At 39.5% G+C, this 17500-nt stretch overlaps 1 protein-coding gene across 1 annotated transcript in view; it reads left to right on the forward strand.

Moving 5' to 3' along the window:
* The window catches only part of RSPO3 (R-spondin 3), a 60240-nt gene that overhangs the window by 18876 nt on the left and 23864 nt on the right, over positions 1-17500 (forward strand). Inside the window, exons 2-3 of the mRNA XM_069850972.1 lie at positions 15369-15560; positions 17014-17160. Of these exons, the coding sequence (XP_069707073.1) occupies positions 15369-15560; positions 17014-17160 (339 nt within the window). The remainder of the gene's footprint in view (positions 1-15368; positions 15561-17013; positions 17161-17500) is intronic.

The raw sequence follows: 17500 nt of genomic DNA on the forward strand, positions 1-17500 counted from the left end.
AATCAGAAGCATACTTTTTTGAGAGTTTCCCCTTCTCTACCCTGCACAAATATATCATGGTAAAATCAACAAGTCTCCTACCATCTGTTTGCTTACACTGATGCCTCATCCAGCAGATATGCTACATTGAAACCTTATGAGACATAAAAATCCAATTTTGTTCATAAGGCAACAATGTGGAGTTTGTTTTAAGGAAACTGAAGTTTATTTTATTTCTGAAAACTCCTGTGAAGCAAGTACTTCTCAAATCACAAAGAAAACATTGGATCATCACCCTAAATTAAAAATACAGCAATTTTATTTGCTTTTATCCAGAATTATTTCTTTCTCTTTTTTTATGTCATCAGAATCAGATTGATGAGCATAAAACAACTCACTGTGAGTAAGAAAATGATGATATTGCTGATGTTATCTTAAGGCAAACGTTAACAAACAGTTGACTCGCCAATGCATGCAGCCCCTAGCCATGGATATAGCACTAAGGGACGTCTGAAGGTGCCTAACTAAACCTGTAGGACCAACTCAATGGTTCCTTTCTTAGGCACAATAATTTATGGTTAAACTACTGCACACTTTTAGAAAGATGTCTGACCTCTTACTTGGAGCATATATTCAACTGAGATTATAGGGCCTCCCTGAGACTGCCACGGTGATTAACTACCAAGGCTTTGTGAAATTTGCCTTGGATAATTCAGTTGACACTCACTGATGCCCATTTTCAACTATTGATACATTGTACCTTTACTTCCAGTAGCAGATAGCTTTATAGCATCAGATACTTTAGGGGAAATGCTTAATTACAGAGTGACTTTATTTTTTCCCCACTTAGAGAAAAAGGCGCTGTTGTAGAGCGTGCTTCAGGAAGGCAGGTTTTGGCAAAATGATGTTTTGCAGTTTTTACTATACTTTTTTTGTCTCTAAGAACAGGCACAAACCGAGGCTTCAACCCTGTTCTATGCCAATGTAACTCTTTTGGTGCTAAACTTTCATGAAGCCGTTTTTGCTTATAAAGCCATAACAGAAAAATCGGAGCAGGGTCTACCAGAGTGCAGTTCTTGTTTTGTGACCAAGCAACTGTGTTCCTGATGGAAATGAAGATCATGAAGACACCCCAGTGTCACTTTGCCGAATAAAAAACAGAACAGGGCCAATAACAATCATGCTGGGTTTGCTGGTAAGAGATGCTATTTCAGCCCTAGACATTCCGCAGATTTCTCAGTTCTGGTTAGTTATAGCAGCTATCAAAAAGGCAGCACATTGCCTTTCTTCTTTAAATATGTGTTGCTAAAGAGCTGCTGCAGTCACCTGAGAGAAAGGTAATATGACCCCTAAAGCATTTACTTACATCACGGAGCTGCATCTTATTTGATTGCTATAAAGTGCCTTGAGGACCTCGGGGTGAAAGGTCCTACGGAACTGCACATATATTTGGAGTCTTACTGCTGCTGTTGCTCTTTGATTATATCACATTCTCTGGGTTCTTTAAAGACGGTTGAAATCACAATATGACTTGCAATATTTATATTTATTTTCTTTCTCACATGTCAGTGAAAAACATTCTAATAATTTCCCCTGATCATTTTCCCTGCTTTATATTTGGCTTTCCTTTGAACACCTCTTTCTAATTTTCTGTGAGAACACCTTTGTTGTACTGGCTTTCTTGCCATATGAAGTGTTATATATGATGTTGGTATGGAAAGCATTACATAGTAAACAGCAGATTTAAGCTGAAAAAGACACTTCAGAGATTAATGAATGGGCTTTGAGTCTCATTTTTATATGACACCAGTTTGAGTCTTAGTGAAATCAAAGCAATATGTTTTCCTTCTTATCAGGATATAGTTTAGTAGCCCCTTATAAAACTATTTAATAATCTCAAAGTTGAAAATCTTTACATTAAAAAAGCAATGAAATTGTCATCTGTGCTGGGTCTCCTACTGAGGAACAAAGCAACAGGGCTGCTAACTCCAGGCACTGTAGGAATCTTACTCCCAGATATAATGGCAATGATGTAAAATGCATGAACATTAATTTTAAAAAGTTACTTTGGAATTCACATAGCTATGCTTTTCTTTGCAGAATTAGAGAAGAGAACTTTTTTTTTAATCTTTTAAGGAGACAAGATAATGATTTTGCTCTCTGGAATATCATGAAAACATAGTAATCATGATGAAAATATTTGATATTTTATTTTCCCTACTATAAAATTACCTTAAAATATTGAAAAGTCAACAAATTAAAAACAGTTTAAACTTTGAATTAGTTAATAGCTGAGAAGTTCAAGGCATTATTTTCGAAGTTAGTATGTTTAGAGTTAGGCATTTGCCGACTTCAGGAAGATATGTGTCTGCTCCAAGCACAAGAGCCTCTATTCAAGAATGTGTCCTTAATTTTAATCAGGTATTCAAGTCTAATTGAAGTCAAGGGGTCTGTAAGACACGTGTGAAGGCAACCATATGCTGATGTGCGTTTTTGAATTGGGTGGAATTTAAGCATGGTCTTACATGGTAATTTTTCAGAGTATTTGTTTTATTTGGGTCTGAATATTCAGAAAGCAGTATAAAAGGGATCGACAAATATTAAAGCTTGTTAACTCTGTGTTCAGTATAGAGAAGAAAAAGGGCCTTTTATTTCCATGAAATTTCTGACCTTTTTTGTTATTTTTCTTCTCCCTGTTGCTCTTTGCTCACCAACCACAGCTCTCATTTGCTGTGGACAATTCCCAAAGGGAACATTCCTCACTGGAGTAATTTACCCAGCTCTTTTCTTTAATTTACAGTGAGTACAGCACCCCTTGCAGAATGCATAGCAGACCCTTTGGCTGCAAGCCAGCGCTAATAGCATGTTTTCCAATAATCTAATCTCTTCAGTCACAGAGCAGAAATCAGAAAGTTAAAAGAACCGGCTTCTCAAATTGTCTCAGTCCGCCTTTGAAATCTGTGCACAGAAAAACTGTGCGAATGGCTACAATAAATAGTTACCACTCTTGCACCCATACAGTAGTTGTGTTTATAACAATCTGAGATATATGAAAGAGTCTCATACAAAGCAAGGTTTAATGTGATGCCAGGATCAAAATCACACACAAAGGCTTGCATGTGTAAAGAAGCCAGGAATTTCAGCCAAAGCTGAGGACATACTGTAAACATTCATGGATTAAACACCTCACCACTCCTAGCAGATAGGTATCATTTCTCCTTTGGAGATGAAGAAATTGAAGCCCAAAGATGACAAGGCCAAAACTTTTAAGTTTAGCTCTAGAAGTGAAGCAGCAATCCTTTGATTGGACTCCTAAATAAACAGCTGCATTTTCAGACCTCTGACCACCTACATCTTCCACAGGCACTCTGAAAAAACAGGTTATGTACATAGGAATGAAGCAGGAGATTAATTCTTTCGCTGAAGGCCCCAGGTTTGAAAATGTTGATGTTAATACTTTTAACTTCCCAATGCTAGAAGAAGACCATAAGCAGGCAACTTCACCAACCTTCAAATCAGAGAACCTCTAGCTTTCTCCAAAAGCACTTAACTCAGTGGTGCTGTTAGGATGGTTTTACATACATGCTTTTATTTTCTTTCACACTGTTGTTTGTTTTTTTTAATCTGTACTGGGCTGTGCATGTGTTTGTTTTGGGGGTGTGAAACTAATTCCACTGCAATAATTATTCCCTGTTTCTAAAATTATGGAGACCTTTGGTGATCTATATATTATTTGTTGATTACTAGGTCCATTACTCTACCCCAAGACAGAATCCCTTGTATATACAATTTTTCTTGCTGTCACCGGGGGCATGTACTTGTGGGGAACCACTACCTCCCTGTGAGAGCAAATTGCTTGACATATTTCATGAAACTCAATGAGGCCAAGGAAGCAGTTAAGAAGGATGACACAGTTCAACCTTTCCATTCATTTCTTATTTTTTGGGACTGCCAGTGTCATTTTTTATCACAATTTCTGTTGCAGCAACCCAGCATTCGGAGTGGTGTTGTTGCGGTCATCTCATATCCAAGCTCTGTCTCATGGCAGCCCAACGTGGTGCCGCAAGCCACTAGCCACCAGTTGAGCTGCCAAATATTCATCATATTGGATGCTTTAAAATAACTGCTCTGATTTAATGTTTTTCTAATATCTACGGGATGTTTGTTTTTCACTGAAGCCTAACAAATTGTTGGTATAACTTATATTAGACAGTTCTATTTGCAGTAATGAGTTCTATTTCTATCATTTATTCTACATCAGCTTAGCAATTATTCTACAGTGTGACAAAACAGAACTGAACAGTTGTCTCTTCCTCATTACTGTAGTTATTAGAAAAATGTCCTTGAACAGAACACTGTTCTAAAGTGTCATGGATATTTTGCAAGCTGGCCAAGGCATCTGAACCTGCAGTTCTCTCAGGCCACAGAACAGCAAATGGATCATTTTGTTGTGCAGCAGGATGGACAGGAAGAGGTGCTGCGCAAATTCATACTTGCACGTGCAGCATAAGGTTAAGCATGAGCCCTCAGGATGTTGCTGTGATCCAACCTAAATTACATGACTTCTACCACGGTTACTGGTGAAAGACTTTGGCAAAAATATATTTCTGAGACTAATTGTCTTATCGCATTTGATGTGCATCACCAATATTAAACAATATATCAAGCAATTAGCCCTAAAAGTTATAATTCATAGATTAATCATTAACCTTTTCAAATGTTTTTGTCTTCAGTTCAGGTTAAACTATTTTTTTCATCTGTTTTTCTGTTGTAGAAAACCATTAAAGTGGCATCAGAATATTTCACTTTACAGTCCTTACTATAAAATATTTAATAGCACTCATAACGTTAAATTTTCTAGATATTTATTTCTTGGTTTTATATAGAATTATATAACTTTGTTTTTCTTTATCTAGTATTGTCAATAGGTGGCCTCGGTTTATTTTTTTGCTTTAGGAATTATTTTTTTCTTTTAAATTAAAATGCGGTATCTTACAATTCCTTATCACACTTATGTTGTTATTATTTCAAACAGAACAAAATTCCAATAGAACAGATAACCCTGTAAAAATATAAATATTTTGTAAAATTGCTTTGACCATATTTTGTTTCAGAATAAAAAAAGCATTTTCCATAATTCTAAAAAAAACCCTCTAATTTTTAACACCTTCTGGGAAGATTTTTTTTGAGATTTCAATCTGATTTTTTTGTTTCATCTTGAATGCCTAATTTTTAATTATTTTATGTCATATGAATGCTCAAAAAAGGTTAAGCTGAAACCAAATATTCTCAACAAAGTGAAACATTATCTTTTAATATTTGTCGGAATATTGCCTAACTTTTGCATTTTATAGAAATTTTGCATGAATTCCACTTTTGACAATCCTCAGGAAATAGCATCCCCAACACCCCCTATAGGCATGATCCTCGTGGTTAGACATCAGAGTAGAGCAAAATATTCAGAGTCTTTTAACCTATTGTCATGATTTAGCCCCGACCTGACTAATTTTGGCAGCTAAAATCATGCAGTTGGAGCTCTCAATTCCCTTCTTCCCACCCCCAGGGAAAGGGGAAAGGAAAATGAGAGGAAAAAGACTTGCGGGTTGGAAACTAAAGCTACAGTTTTAATGAAAAATTAAATTTCAGTTTTATGCCGAGTATGACGTATCTGGGATGGAATACTCTGCTGGTCAGTTTAGGGTCATCTGTCTCATCTGCCCCTCCTTACAGGTGAAGCCCTTTTTCATCAGCTCGAGGGTGGCCTTAGTTACTATAGGAATAAATATAAATGCTGGCCTTTCTACGTACCTATGTCCTGCGCTCCCACTTCTAGAGAGAAACTGTCTGAAAACGATGCAGTTTGCACTCAGAAAATAAAGTTACTTAGGTGAGCCTGAATTATAGTCACACAACTGACTATAATTTTGCTCAAACTATACCTATTAAACTGATTTTCTGGTTGCTCTCCAGGGCAACTTCGAGAGGCTGGAGCTGCCCAAAAGATTGCAGCCTTAGATTGAAAGGGAGATGGTGGCCATGGGTCTCCACTGAGCAGGAAGAATGAGGATGAGGGTAGATATAGGGGACGTGGCTTCATCCCATACTGACCTAATAGCTGCAGGGGATGTCTTCTAAGCCTGAGGGGCCAGCCGGGAGCTAGCAGGATATTTTGGCCTCATTATGGATATCTTTGTGCCACTAACACATCCAATAGGATTGCTGCAGGCAAACTAGCTTCAGGGGGTAAGCTGTGATTGATTGGCTTTCTGACTGCTGAGGTCACAATGGTGCTGCCTGCCATTTACCCACTTGGTGTCCCAGAGCTCACCCAGTCTGTGCAACAACCAGCTACAACAATCACTAACAACCCACACAGTCTGCAGTTTCTTTTTTCAAATACAGCCTGTGCATCACTCTTCAATTAATTTAACTGTCTGGAAAGTTTCATGTGTCAGCCTTATACTGTTAATTGGTTTTGGGATAAAGAACATGTTTTTTCAGATGTTACATTTAAAAATGAAAACCAAGCAGTTTTAATTAATTTTAATAACTTTCTCTTGCAATCAAAGGAGCTGGTTGGTGCACAAGTCTTTGGAGACTTGGTAGTACACCACCACATAAAAAGTAAAAAATTGTGTCCCTGCTTAAGCACAAAATGGATGATAACCTTAATTTCATCACCAGCTTCCCAATGATTCAGCTCAAATACTTCCTAGTTTGCTTTTAACTTGACTGTAAACTGCCTGCTGCGTATCACTGCAGTGATGTTAGGTGTATTACTGTTTGGGGATGTGAACGATGCTTGGTAGGAGCGCTAAACTTCTTTCATGTGGGTCAGCGTGTGAGACAGCAAAGCTGGTTGGGAGTGGAAGGCTCAGACTTCAAAGGGAGAGCAGTGCACAGAAGGGGTGATGAAACAAGCCCTGACTACGTGCCATTCATAGTTACTTCACAAGAAGAGCCAGGCACGTGAAGCTGTTGAACTGATTCAATTCCTCAGGAATCAGAAGCCTACTTACATCATGTCTGTCCTATCACTTAATCCCAATCAAAGCAGGTCATCCAGTTATACCACCCTCTAAAAATCAGATAGCTGTACTCCAAACCACGGACTACTCTAATTTTAACAAATTAGTGAAATCCTCATCCTGTCTCTTTGCAGGAGTTTTGCTGCTGACTTTGCTGGGGCAGGACTTCAGTTATTGAGTCTAGCTGACTGGTGATGAAGTCTTGTCCATTTTCCATCAGAGCTGAATTCAATTTCATATCATACTGCTCATGCTTCGCACTCAAAAACCTTGAACTTCTTTTTATTAGACTGGCATGGGTCCAGCGGCAAGATGGAGGGGTGAAAATAGTTGGGTTATCATTTGCTGAGTGTTGATAGCCTATGCATTGCTACACAGCACTGCATCAGAAAAGCAGTTGTTAGAGATAGTATTTTAATCTTTAATTTAACCTTGGAATTTTGGATGGTATTTTGTGTCATTGACAGATGCACCTGGAGAACTTGCCCTTATTCCTCTATAAGAATTTGACATCAGGGCTTTCCTCTCGTTACAAATTGTAGAAAATAATTTTTCATTTAGAGATCTTCCAGCACTGTGATACTCCCCGGTATCTATACTCTGGGTTCAAATTTGACGTTAGACTTGAACTTAAAGAGATGGATTCTGCTTCAATGTTTGCAGGCATCAATCCAGAACAGTTCCACTACAAACAACGTACTTTGGAGCTTTTTAGTTAGGTTCAGTATGGTACAAATTAATCGTTGCACAAAAGAAATTATTTCATTCAGTACAAACTTTTGATCAGTTTCACTTAGGAAAATACACAAAATTGAGACTATATTAAGTAATCAACCAAAGGCACATCTGAGCAATGCCAAGGCAGTAGGCTGGCTTGCTGTCTGGCTTATTAGTCTCTTAGCGCTGTAAACATGGTAGTAGAAAATCATAGCTTTAACGTGCGATTGCAGGTTTTTGCTGCCTAAATCCTTCTTCCTAGTCCCTAGCATGGAAAGTAAAATCTGTTACATCCTGCTGTTCTTTCTGTGGTTTCTGAAACAAAACTTTGAGAGAAAAACTCTGGTCTCAGAAGACCCTGTGGGAAATGGGAAACTTGCAAATGCTACTGTAGTTGTGTAATGCTGACAGTATGAGCTACGTGATCCTTATACAGCTTGAGTGTGTGAGCATCTGTGTAATATGCAACAACAAAAGTCCACAGTGTGTTAAAGGAATAAAAAAGGAGAACCAGCCGGGGGGACAGGCTCTGTTGCCACCAGAAAAACCTGAGTACCAGTGAACTTTGTTTGAAACACATAAATGACAGTCTGAATGGTAATATCAAGCAGAAAGACAGCATATTTCAAAGAATGAGCATGTGCAATCTACAGATGTGCTTTTTTACTTCATAGAAGTATTTGTCTCTTGAGGGAAGGGATTGTGGAGTCACAGTGACATTGACAACTTTGTTTTTAGAGTTCTGCGTGCATAGGCACAGTGTAAAATCAACTGGGGATCTTCATGATGGCATCTTGCAAGATTGGAGTATTAAAATATAAATACATGTGCATCAAATATAGTGTCTTTCCATAACTCATGCCTTGTTTTTCATCTTAGCACAGATGCTTTATTTGCAAGTAGTTAAGTCTGACATTTGTCATGACATGTTGATTATACAACTATTACATTACACAACTATTAGGTTACTGCTCTTTATTCACCTCCTACTTTCCCTTCTATAACAGATTATCTTATCTAGACAATGAGGAGGAGATGATGTAATTAAATTCTCTACTTCTAGAGAAGTTTCTTAACGTATAGTCTTGAAGGCTCTGTATTTGGAAACAACTACAGCTGACTCTAAAAGTAAGATCTGCAATTGTTTATATGATTTAGAACTTGATGTGAGAAGGTGTCGTATGACCCAGTACTACTTTTACCATCACTACCAGGGTACTTAACACAACTTGCCTTGGGATCCTCTTTGGTTCCTACACTGGTTAAACTTCTGGGATCCATGAATTTTGGTGGTGCTCCATAGTACGTGGGAAAAAAATGTCAATTTCTCTTCCTTTCCGTGAAAAGAATTTTTCAGTTTATTTACAAAACTTTCTGGAATGAGAAGGAGCCATTTGTGGTTGCTGTGGCTGACTTCTGTTGTGCTGAAGATGCTAGGAGACTGCATAAAACTCAACACCCCTGGTGAGATGCTTCAGCCTGTTGATGCTCTTTCTAACCAAAGTCAGGGGAAATGTGTTCTGGCAGTCATTATACTTAATTTTCAGGATCACTTTGCCAGACGTGTGTTTAATAATGATGAAGCATTCCCCAGCGAGATCTTGGTCATTTGGGCTGAGAGCCGCCTTGCTTGTAGACACACTACAAAACAGTTACAGATACTCCCAGAGACTGCAGGACATACTCATGTTTCTGTTGCTCTTTAGAACTTCTGACACTTGGTGAAGAAAATAGGTTGGTTTCTTTTCCTTCAGATGGGAAGTGCCTCTTGAAGAGGAAAATATTCTATCAAGCCAGGCAGATGCTTAAGGAAATTTTTTTCATTCTATATGTGACCTTTTTTCTTCAAAACACAGGAGGACACTTGAAGATCTTCTTTGTTATGTGTTTTGTACCATAGAAGGGAGCAATGCTGTGAATTAAAACTGAAATCAGGCAGACCTATGGAGGAGTCACTATCCTCTTAGAAAGTAATCTTAAAGTATTTGTGAAACATAAATCACAAAGAGAAACATAAGACATTAAGCCTTTAACGCATGACTTTCAGATTTTCTCTCTTTGCTCGTTTTGTGACTGCCTCGCCTTTCACAGTTGCCTCAAACTCCTGTAGATCGAGGAGAGGCTGGATGGAGAGTTCACATTCCTCAGCTATCACCACTGGTTCAGAGGCATTTCAGAAAACTTATGGCCAATGTAGCAGTTGCTGTGTATGGGTCTATATTCCCCACTGAGATCGGCTGCTGTCTCATCACAGCGCATCAAGTCCCTTGCCTCCCTGTGGGTGACTTATTTAAGGCCAAACGATCAAGCAGAGCTTTGTCTGCAAGATTGAGCTCAGGCTTCATCTTGGCCCAGGCTGGAAAGTCTATTTAGCAGTGTTAATATAAACTTATCAAAGTAACGTTTATTCACTCTCTGAGTGCTGTTCCAACCGCTCCTGGGCTTTCTCCTTGCTCCACACTGCATGTTGCCTACACGTTAGTTCAGTGGTTTCATCCCACCATTGTTTGTTCTGCTTCTAAAGCAATTCCACTCAGAGAAATGCTGTCCAAGAAAGGGTCTGAGGAAATACTCTGTGGTTTGCAAACTGAATTCCTTAATGACTTTCTCATTAGAAGAGCTCACTGCCAAATGTTGTTTGTGTTTGCCTAAAGGACAGTCCGCATGATTAAGAGTAGCTCTGCTTTACATGAAGGACTGTTTTCAGGCCATTGCCACAGGCAGCTGCTTCACACTAGGCGAGAGAAATGAACACCCAGTGAATGCATGGAGCAATCAAGTGACACATGAACCCATAGGATATCCTGTCCCAAATCGTCACTACCACAAGGGCTAGTGCCCGTGTGAACACTGCATGGTGGGTAAAGACAAGACTAGGCCCGAGTCTTGTGGCAAGGGGCAGCCCAACTGGGGAGGCTGAATTCCAGAGCAGCTCTGCTGTGGAAATATTTCCTGAGAGAATGCGCAAGCCTGAGAAAGCAAGAGAACCAGCAGCTCTGTAGCAGGGATGGATTTCATTTGTCTAGCACATCCATTTCAAGAGCGAGCCTCTAAATGAACATCTTGTCACTGAAGATTGGTGACAAGACAGTGCACCTCAGCTGCAGCAAAATGGCAAAGAATATTCTTCTATCCCAAGCTTTTCCTGACTGTCAGAACATACACGCACCTGGATTCCTCCTGCATTTTCATATTTCCTTTTTTTGATCCCATAAATTCTCATCTGTATATAAAGTAAAACTGCTAGAAAAATTTAATTGCAAAGGTTTTAGAATTTATTTTCTGCGTGCCGTCAAAATCTCCTATTGTCTCATCATTGGAAGTTCGGATTCATATTCAGCTCCTTGTCTGTAACTTTCTATTTTTAACTGAGAGACCACAACTCATTGTTTCCAGAGCAGGGCTTTGGAAAATATTCTGAGAAAGGAAAATCCCCAGTGATTTCATTTGCTAATGAGGCTTAAAACTGATATCTGGACAAACAGCTTGCACCAAAAAAAAAACCTCCAAGCCAAGAAGTGTTTGAAGCCAGTTAGGGGAAGGGATTAACTTAGTATATTCTCTGATCTCCAGGATTTAGGTTTTATAAAAAGAAAAATGGAGGGATGGATTCTGGACCTAAAGCTAGTCACAAGCCTGAACATACATAATTTGTACCTGATGAGTCAGCAGGCCTGACTGACACATGTAAGGGATGGCAAAGAATTTGTCTGTAGGTCTCTGCACTCCCATCACTTGCTTTGCCCATTGCTGTGCAGACTTTTTCATCCTTGAGAATTTAGGATTCCACTGTGCTCAAAGAGTGCTGGAATACAAGAAAGCAGACTGCTCAGTGGCTGGTAGGGTCACCTTTAATGGCAGACACTGCTTCTAACAGCCCATGCATAGAATACTTCATCAAAGTCAGGGGTCATGACAGTTGTGGAGAATTTTTTATATTTAATTGTATTTGCCTTTTTCATGGAGCAGGTTGCACCAAAGACTAAGTGACTGCAAATGAGAACATTTCTTGGACCTATCAGCAATGCTATAAAGCTCAGATCTCCGGGTTCTGCAGCCACTGCCTAACTCACAAGGCCACAGCGCCTGCCCCTCTGCCAAGAGTCTGGACCTCTCTGTCCCTCTTACCACATCTAAAGCTTGTGGTTAACAGGAGTGGTCTGTGCTCTTCTGGTGCTTTTTCACCTGTAGAGTTCAAAGCATCCTGTAAAGTGGATAAACATGACTTACTCATTCCTACTGTTGACCTAAGTATAGAAATTTGAATTAATACTTACAACAGGGGTACCATTGCTGGATTTCACCAGATGGGGTTTATGTTCCCAGCTTGTTGTGGCACATCACTTAAACTCCAAGATCACAGTATCTTTTATGGGGAATAAAAGGGTAAAACTTCTAGTTGCTTCCTTGTGGTTATGGTGTGCGCTTGCTGAAGTGCTTGAGTTTTGCAGGCACAAACACCTATGCTGTAATGGGAGAGGAATCATAAGGGCCAGTTCTGTACCAGCACTGATAATGTAGAAAGAAGTTTGGGTACCTGAGTGTGCCCCATTTTCTTCTTGAATTCCTTTGACCCTATCTGGCCTCCGCAGGAGGGGAGAAACTGATCCCTACATTGCAGGCATCAGGCAAGAACCTGGATCTGATCTGGAGAAGGAGGAGGTTGAGAGGTAACAAGAAAGAGATCTTCAGCTGGAGCTTTGTGATGCCTTATTTCAAACATGATATCTCATTTTCTGGACAGAAATATTTTCCCTCCATCATTTATTTTCTCCCAGATTCAATAACAAAGACCAGCGTTATATTTTCAAACAGTACCTGTTTCAGGAGCACTCCGTTGTCCTTACTTTGCTTCTTGCCTGAGACAGAATAAGGGTCTACCTAGCATTCAGAGAAAGTGCAATGAATGATAGTTTCATTACACAGACAGAGGGCTCAAAGCAATGCTAGGCACAATAAGAGATAATCCATAAAGGATCCTTTAATAGCTTTTAAGAGGAAAAAAATGTCTTTCTTCATTTAAAATGTCAATTCTGACTTTTCAACAAGAATTTTGCTCTGTGCATTTCCAGGAACAGGATCTTGATTTACTTTGCACTGTGAGTTATAACATGGCTTGAAATCATCCTTTAAATGGAGCTTGACTTAACATATTTTAACATATTGCTTGCTTTGTTACAGTAACAAAATGATTCTTCATTTGGAACTAAAAGCTTTCTATTTTTGCCATGTTATTTGTATGCGATGTACATGGGATGCATGAAAGGAGGAAGAAATTGTGACAATGTCTAGGAATATGTTTTATTTTATACTTAATACTTCTGGAGTTAAAGGAGAGATGGAAATTGGCCATGTAATGGATCTTAGCTATATAGAATTATCATTTTACACTAATGAAGTATTGCCTGTCTCAAGATCTCACACATACAGCTTGACCTCAGAGCAGTTGCACATAAACTTTTCTCTGCCAAGAGACTCTATTCATAATGACGTGTCACAGGTCCCATGTGTCACTTACACATAATATGTTTCCTATCAAAATTGGCCATCTATATTTTATATAGCAACTTAGGTGACAAATATTTTGTGCTTCATCTGCCTTTTCTTCTCTCTGTCAAGCTTAATGAAGGAAAGTAATGGATAGTTTTTAAATAATGTCATCTTCTTAGATCACATTACCATGTCTGCCTTTGAAAGCAGCTTCATACAAGAGCCATAACGCAGGAGAGAGAGAGACAAGGATATTTCCCTTTACTTATCTTTAAAAAGAAAGCAAATTTTTCAGGCTCTTAATTTCAAAATCTATATGCCCTGTATCTTCTAGAATCTTCTTAGAGAAAATTATGCTGTAGTTATTGAGCATTCATATTTTGAGGGTCTAGTGAAATCAAACTTTGGGTTGCAGCTTCTCACTACATCGAATACCATTTGTTCTCGTAATAGTGGTGTTTTCTGGTTGTAAAAACACTTTTCTCCAGGCTGTTCTACAAAGCGAGCGCCTCCGGGGGCACAGAGAATTGGGTTCTTATATTCTCATTGAAATTGTTTGTCTGCGGCAAGGCCAAAGTTTGCTCCCCTCCTTTGTGTTCAGCCCCACTGAGAGAAATAGCCCTCATTCCTCATTCTTCTAATGAAAGAGGAAAAGTGAACTTGAACTCCCTTTGAGATTTCTCAGATTGCAGGACCGGTCATCGGAGCTCCAGAGCATAGAGGGGTGCCTTTCCCATTCATGGGTCACATCTTCCCTGCCAAAATTGTAAGTGAACAAAGTACAGAGGTATTCCTGAACTTCCCCACCACCAAGCAAACTCCCCTGAGCTAGCAGAGAACGGTGGCTTTCAGTCTGTATGCCATGGATTCATACGTGCTTCTGGGCTGCCTCCAAGGGACCCGCAGAAGGGAGCTGACAAAAGCAAGTTCATTGTGTATGCAAGCTATTTAGCAGTGTCTGCAGATAAAAAAAAAAAAAAAAACACACTAAAATAGGCAAAGTATGGCATGCATATTTATAAAACTATCAGTGGTCTGAGGAGAACGCAGAACAGGGCGTACAACAGTATTTACAAATAGGAATTACAAATGTAAACAAGGATTGGATTTCTCTTACATCTGAAATATAACCAGATGTCTCAGGTGGAGAGAAGAAAGATTACACTTAGAAAAATGCCTGGGCTTTTCATACAAGACAAAGTCAAGAAAGAGGGCACACAGGGTCTGGAGCTATTTGAAGCTCAATTATTTTTCAGGTCCAGTTCCTACCAAGAAGGAGTTAAAAGTAGGTAACAATTTCTAAAGTACAGGAAGATGCAAAACATTATTTTCTAACACTGAGAAGTAATACACTGACTGCTACTGAAAAGTCTACAATAGCATCCTCTTTTCTGCTGCCCCCAAACCCCTAAAGAACTGAGTAGTTTTAAGCAGGGAGTGTAATAAGTTCTCCTTTCCTTGTCTGAAGAATTAGAACAATTCAGTTGAAAGGCAAATATAATCCTACCTATGCTCCATGCTGGGACTGGAGCAGAGTAAACGGCACAGTTAAGTCTGAACATCAGGTTGTAATTGTTGGAGATTAAAAACATGCCAGAGAGAACATTCCAGGAAAATAAGGAGGGTAAGAAGGATGGCTCTCCTGTGTCTTTTTATTAAGGCAAATTAGCATCAGATCTTACAAGGGCATATTCCTGTGTGGCAGAACTCAATCAAATGGCATTTAGTCAATGAAGGAAATTATACACTAGGCTGATTTTTAACCACTGAGCTAAGAAAAGCAAGGATAAGTGAATATGTATTTATCTGCTAAGCCAAGTGCATACAAGACAGAAAAGCCACTGAAAACAACTAAAGTAAAAATAATTGTTCTCTAGGATGCTGTTGTTACATAAAATCTATTTCAAATATAATGTGCTATTATCTTTTTCTGCAAGATGTAAGTACATCAGCTGAGCTTCTCATTTTTATGCAGATGAAATAATTGCTGAAATGAAATGTCAATTCATAACAGAAACAAGAAAAAATGAAGCAGTCTTAAAGAGTAGTCAGAGAGGTGGATGGTCCACCCTTCCAGGTACAGAGGAACCATTATTTCATGGTCTTGGCTTGTTTTCTTACTGTTGTTGTTTTTTTTCTTAATGTTTGTCTTAGTGCATCCTAACGAGAGCCAGGGTTGCCAAGGAGGGTGTGCTACATGTTCTGACTACAACGGATGCCTGTCATGTAAGCCCAGGCTCTTTTTTGTTCTGGAAAGAACTGGTATGAAACAGATTGGAGTATGTCTTTCCTCATGTCCAAGTGGATACTATGGGACACGATATCCTGACATTAATAAGTGTGCAAGTAAGTGCTGGGGACAGGGGTTGGTTTATTCTCTCTTGAATGCTGTGTCCCCGTATCAGTCAAGTCAACAGAGAAGCAGACAGGCAGGTTGTGTCTTTATTTGTTCAGTTCTTTTATAGTAGTGCAATAAATATTAACCCAAATAAGAAGTTAAGGTGAAAGATCACAAAGTGGCCTGAAGCTCAGGGATCTCAGCCCTGCATGAGTGACCTGCCTAAGACATGGGTGATGATCACCTCCTCTACATCCCCATGTGAACAGGAAGCACTGGTGGGTACCAGGCACTGCCCTCTGACAGAAAGCTTCGAAGGGCGGAGGCTGAGGGATAGTGGAACTCCAAGGCTGGACCTGTTTAACCCACTGCCCTTACTTGCCTGTCCCCTGAAACAAGGAGAGAAGGTGGCAGGTGGCACTGTATGGAGATGTGCCTTGCTCTGGTTTCTTCATACTTTATCTCACACTCAGTGTAGTCCTCTAAATGTCTGTAGCACCTGGCCAGGCTTCAGCTGGCCAGGTTTCAGCCTGATTTGGGGGAAGTTAGAAATTTATGTTGCCTCTGGGCTGGGAGGCAGAAAATCCAACTCTATCCTTTACCACTCAGGCAACATTTTGACCTCACTATGTATTCTGAACCATAAATGAACTGGAAAAGATCACAATGTCCTCCCCACTCCTTCTTTTGTTATTGAATTCACTGTTTTTAATCCCGCAGGTGATATAAAAACATAAGAGCGATGGCCAAGCAACTCTCCCAGTTTTTACCTGGTAATAAAAGTTATTTAATGAACAGACCCCAGAGTAAAGTCTTACAGAGTAACTTGATACTGTAAAGTATTTGCTCACTTTTAGCAGTGTGTGGCCTTGCATATCAGACATGAGTTCTGCCGTACACAAGTTTCTATACCTTTCTTTCAAAAATATCTGAGAACTGGAAAATATACCAGTAATGTCAATTTATATAGAAGATACATGAAATACTACAGGACATCTGATTGAACATCAGGTAGTCATTAAAAAAAAAAAAAAGTTGATGCAAAACAGTCCTAAGCAGATTCTAAATTCCAGGGTATTTTTATTTCTTCTGGATGAATGGAAGTAGATAGTGGGGAACTGGAGCAGTACCTGTGCCCTGGGGTGTTAATGGCTACCTATGCTACGTCAGGGTAGGGCAGAAGCAGTATATTATGATTCTGCTGTGTTCTGCTCTGTCTGTTTGCACAGGTCTGTGAGAAGACAAGCAGTGTGAGGCCATTCAGCATCAGGTCATCATTATTAAACCCTCTTTCATGTAAAGGTCACTTGTGGCAGGCCTTGCTGTGTGCACAGGCCATGAATATAATTTGCTTCCTCTGAAGACTGTTTAGCATTGCTAGAATCGTGTGATTCTGGTATATGCGAGAGAGCCATATACAACAACGAGCATCAACATTGTTGTCTACTGTTTGCATTTCAGAATGTAAAGCTGACTGTGATACCTGCTTCACCAGAAACTTCTGCACAAAATGTAAAAGTGGGTTTTACCTATACAGCGGAAAGTGCCTTGAAAAGTGCCCTGATGGGCTGGAAGCAAACAATCACACAATGGAGTGCACTAGCATTGGTAAGTCTGGTCCCCCTGCGTCTACAGAGGGTGGGGGATCTGAGGAGGGTGTGAGTTGCAAGTTCAGTTACAACACCAACTTAAAATAGAAATGTTCTGTATCACAAAAAGTATTCCCCAGCACAACAAATTCAAGGCATTTCCCAAGTCTGCCATTTCATAAGAGGCACAAGCTCATTTGTGTCCCACAAATATAGTCTTGATGTTAAGGGCTATTCTGCCTTAGGAAATACGGCCTTTTTGGTTTGCTCTGAGGTAGAATGACACCCATCTCTTACTTGTTCTGTTGCAGTGTTATGCAGCACCACTAACATCAAAGGTTCAAAAATCCTAAGCCAGA

Source organism: Phaenicophaeus curvirostris, chromosome 2, assembly GCF_032191515.1.
Source record: "Phaenicophaeus curvirostris isolate KB17595 chromosome 2, BPBGC_Pcur_1.0, whole genome shotgun sequence".
Taxonomy (NCBI): Eukaryota; Metazoa; Chordata; class Aves; order Cuculiformes; family Cuculidae; genus Phaenicophaeus; species Phaenicophaeus curvirostris.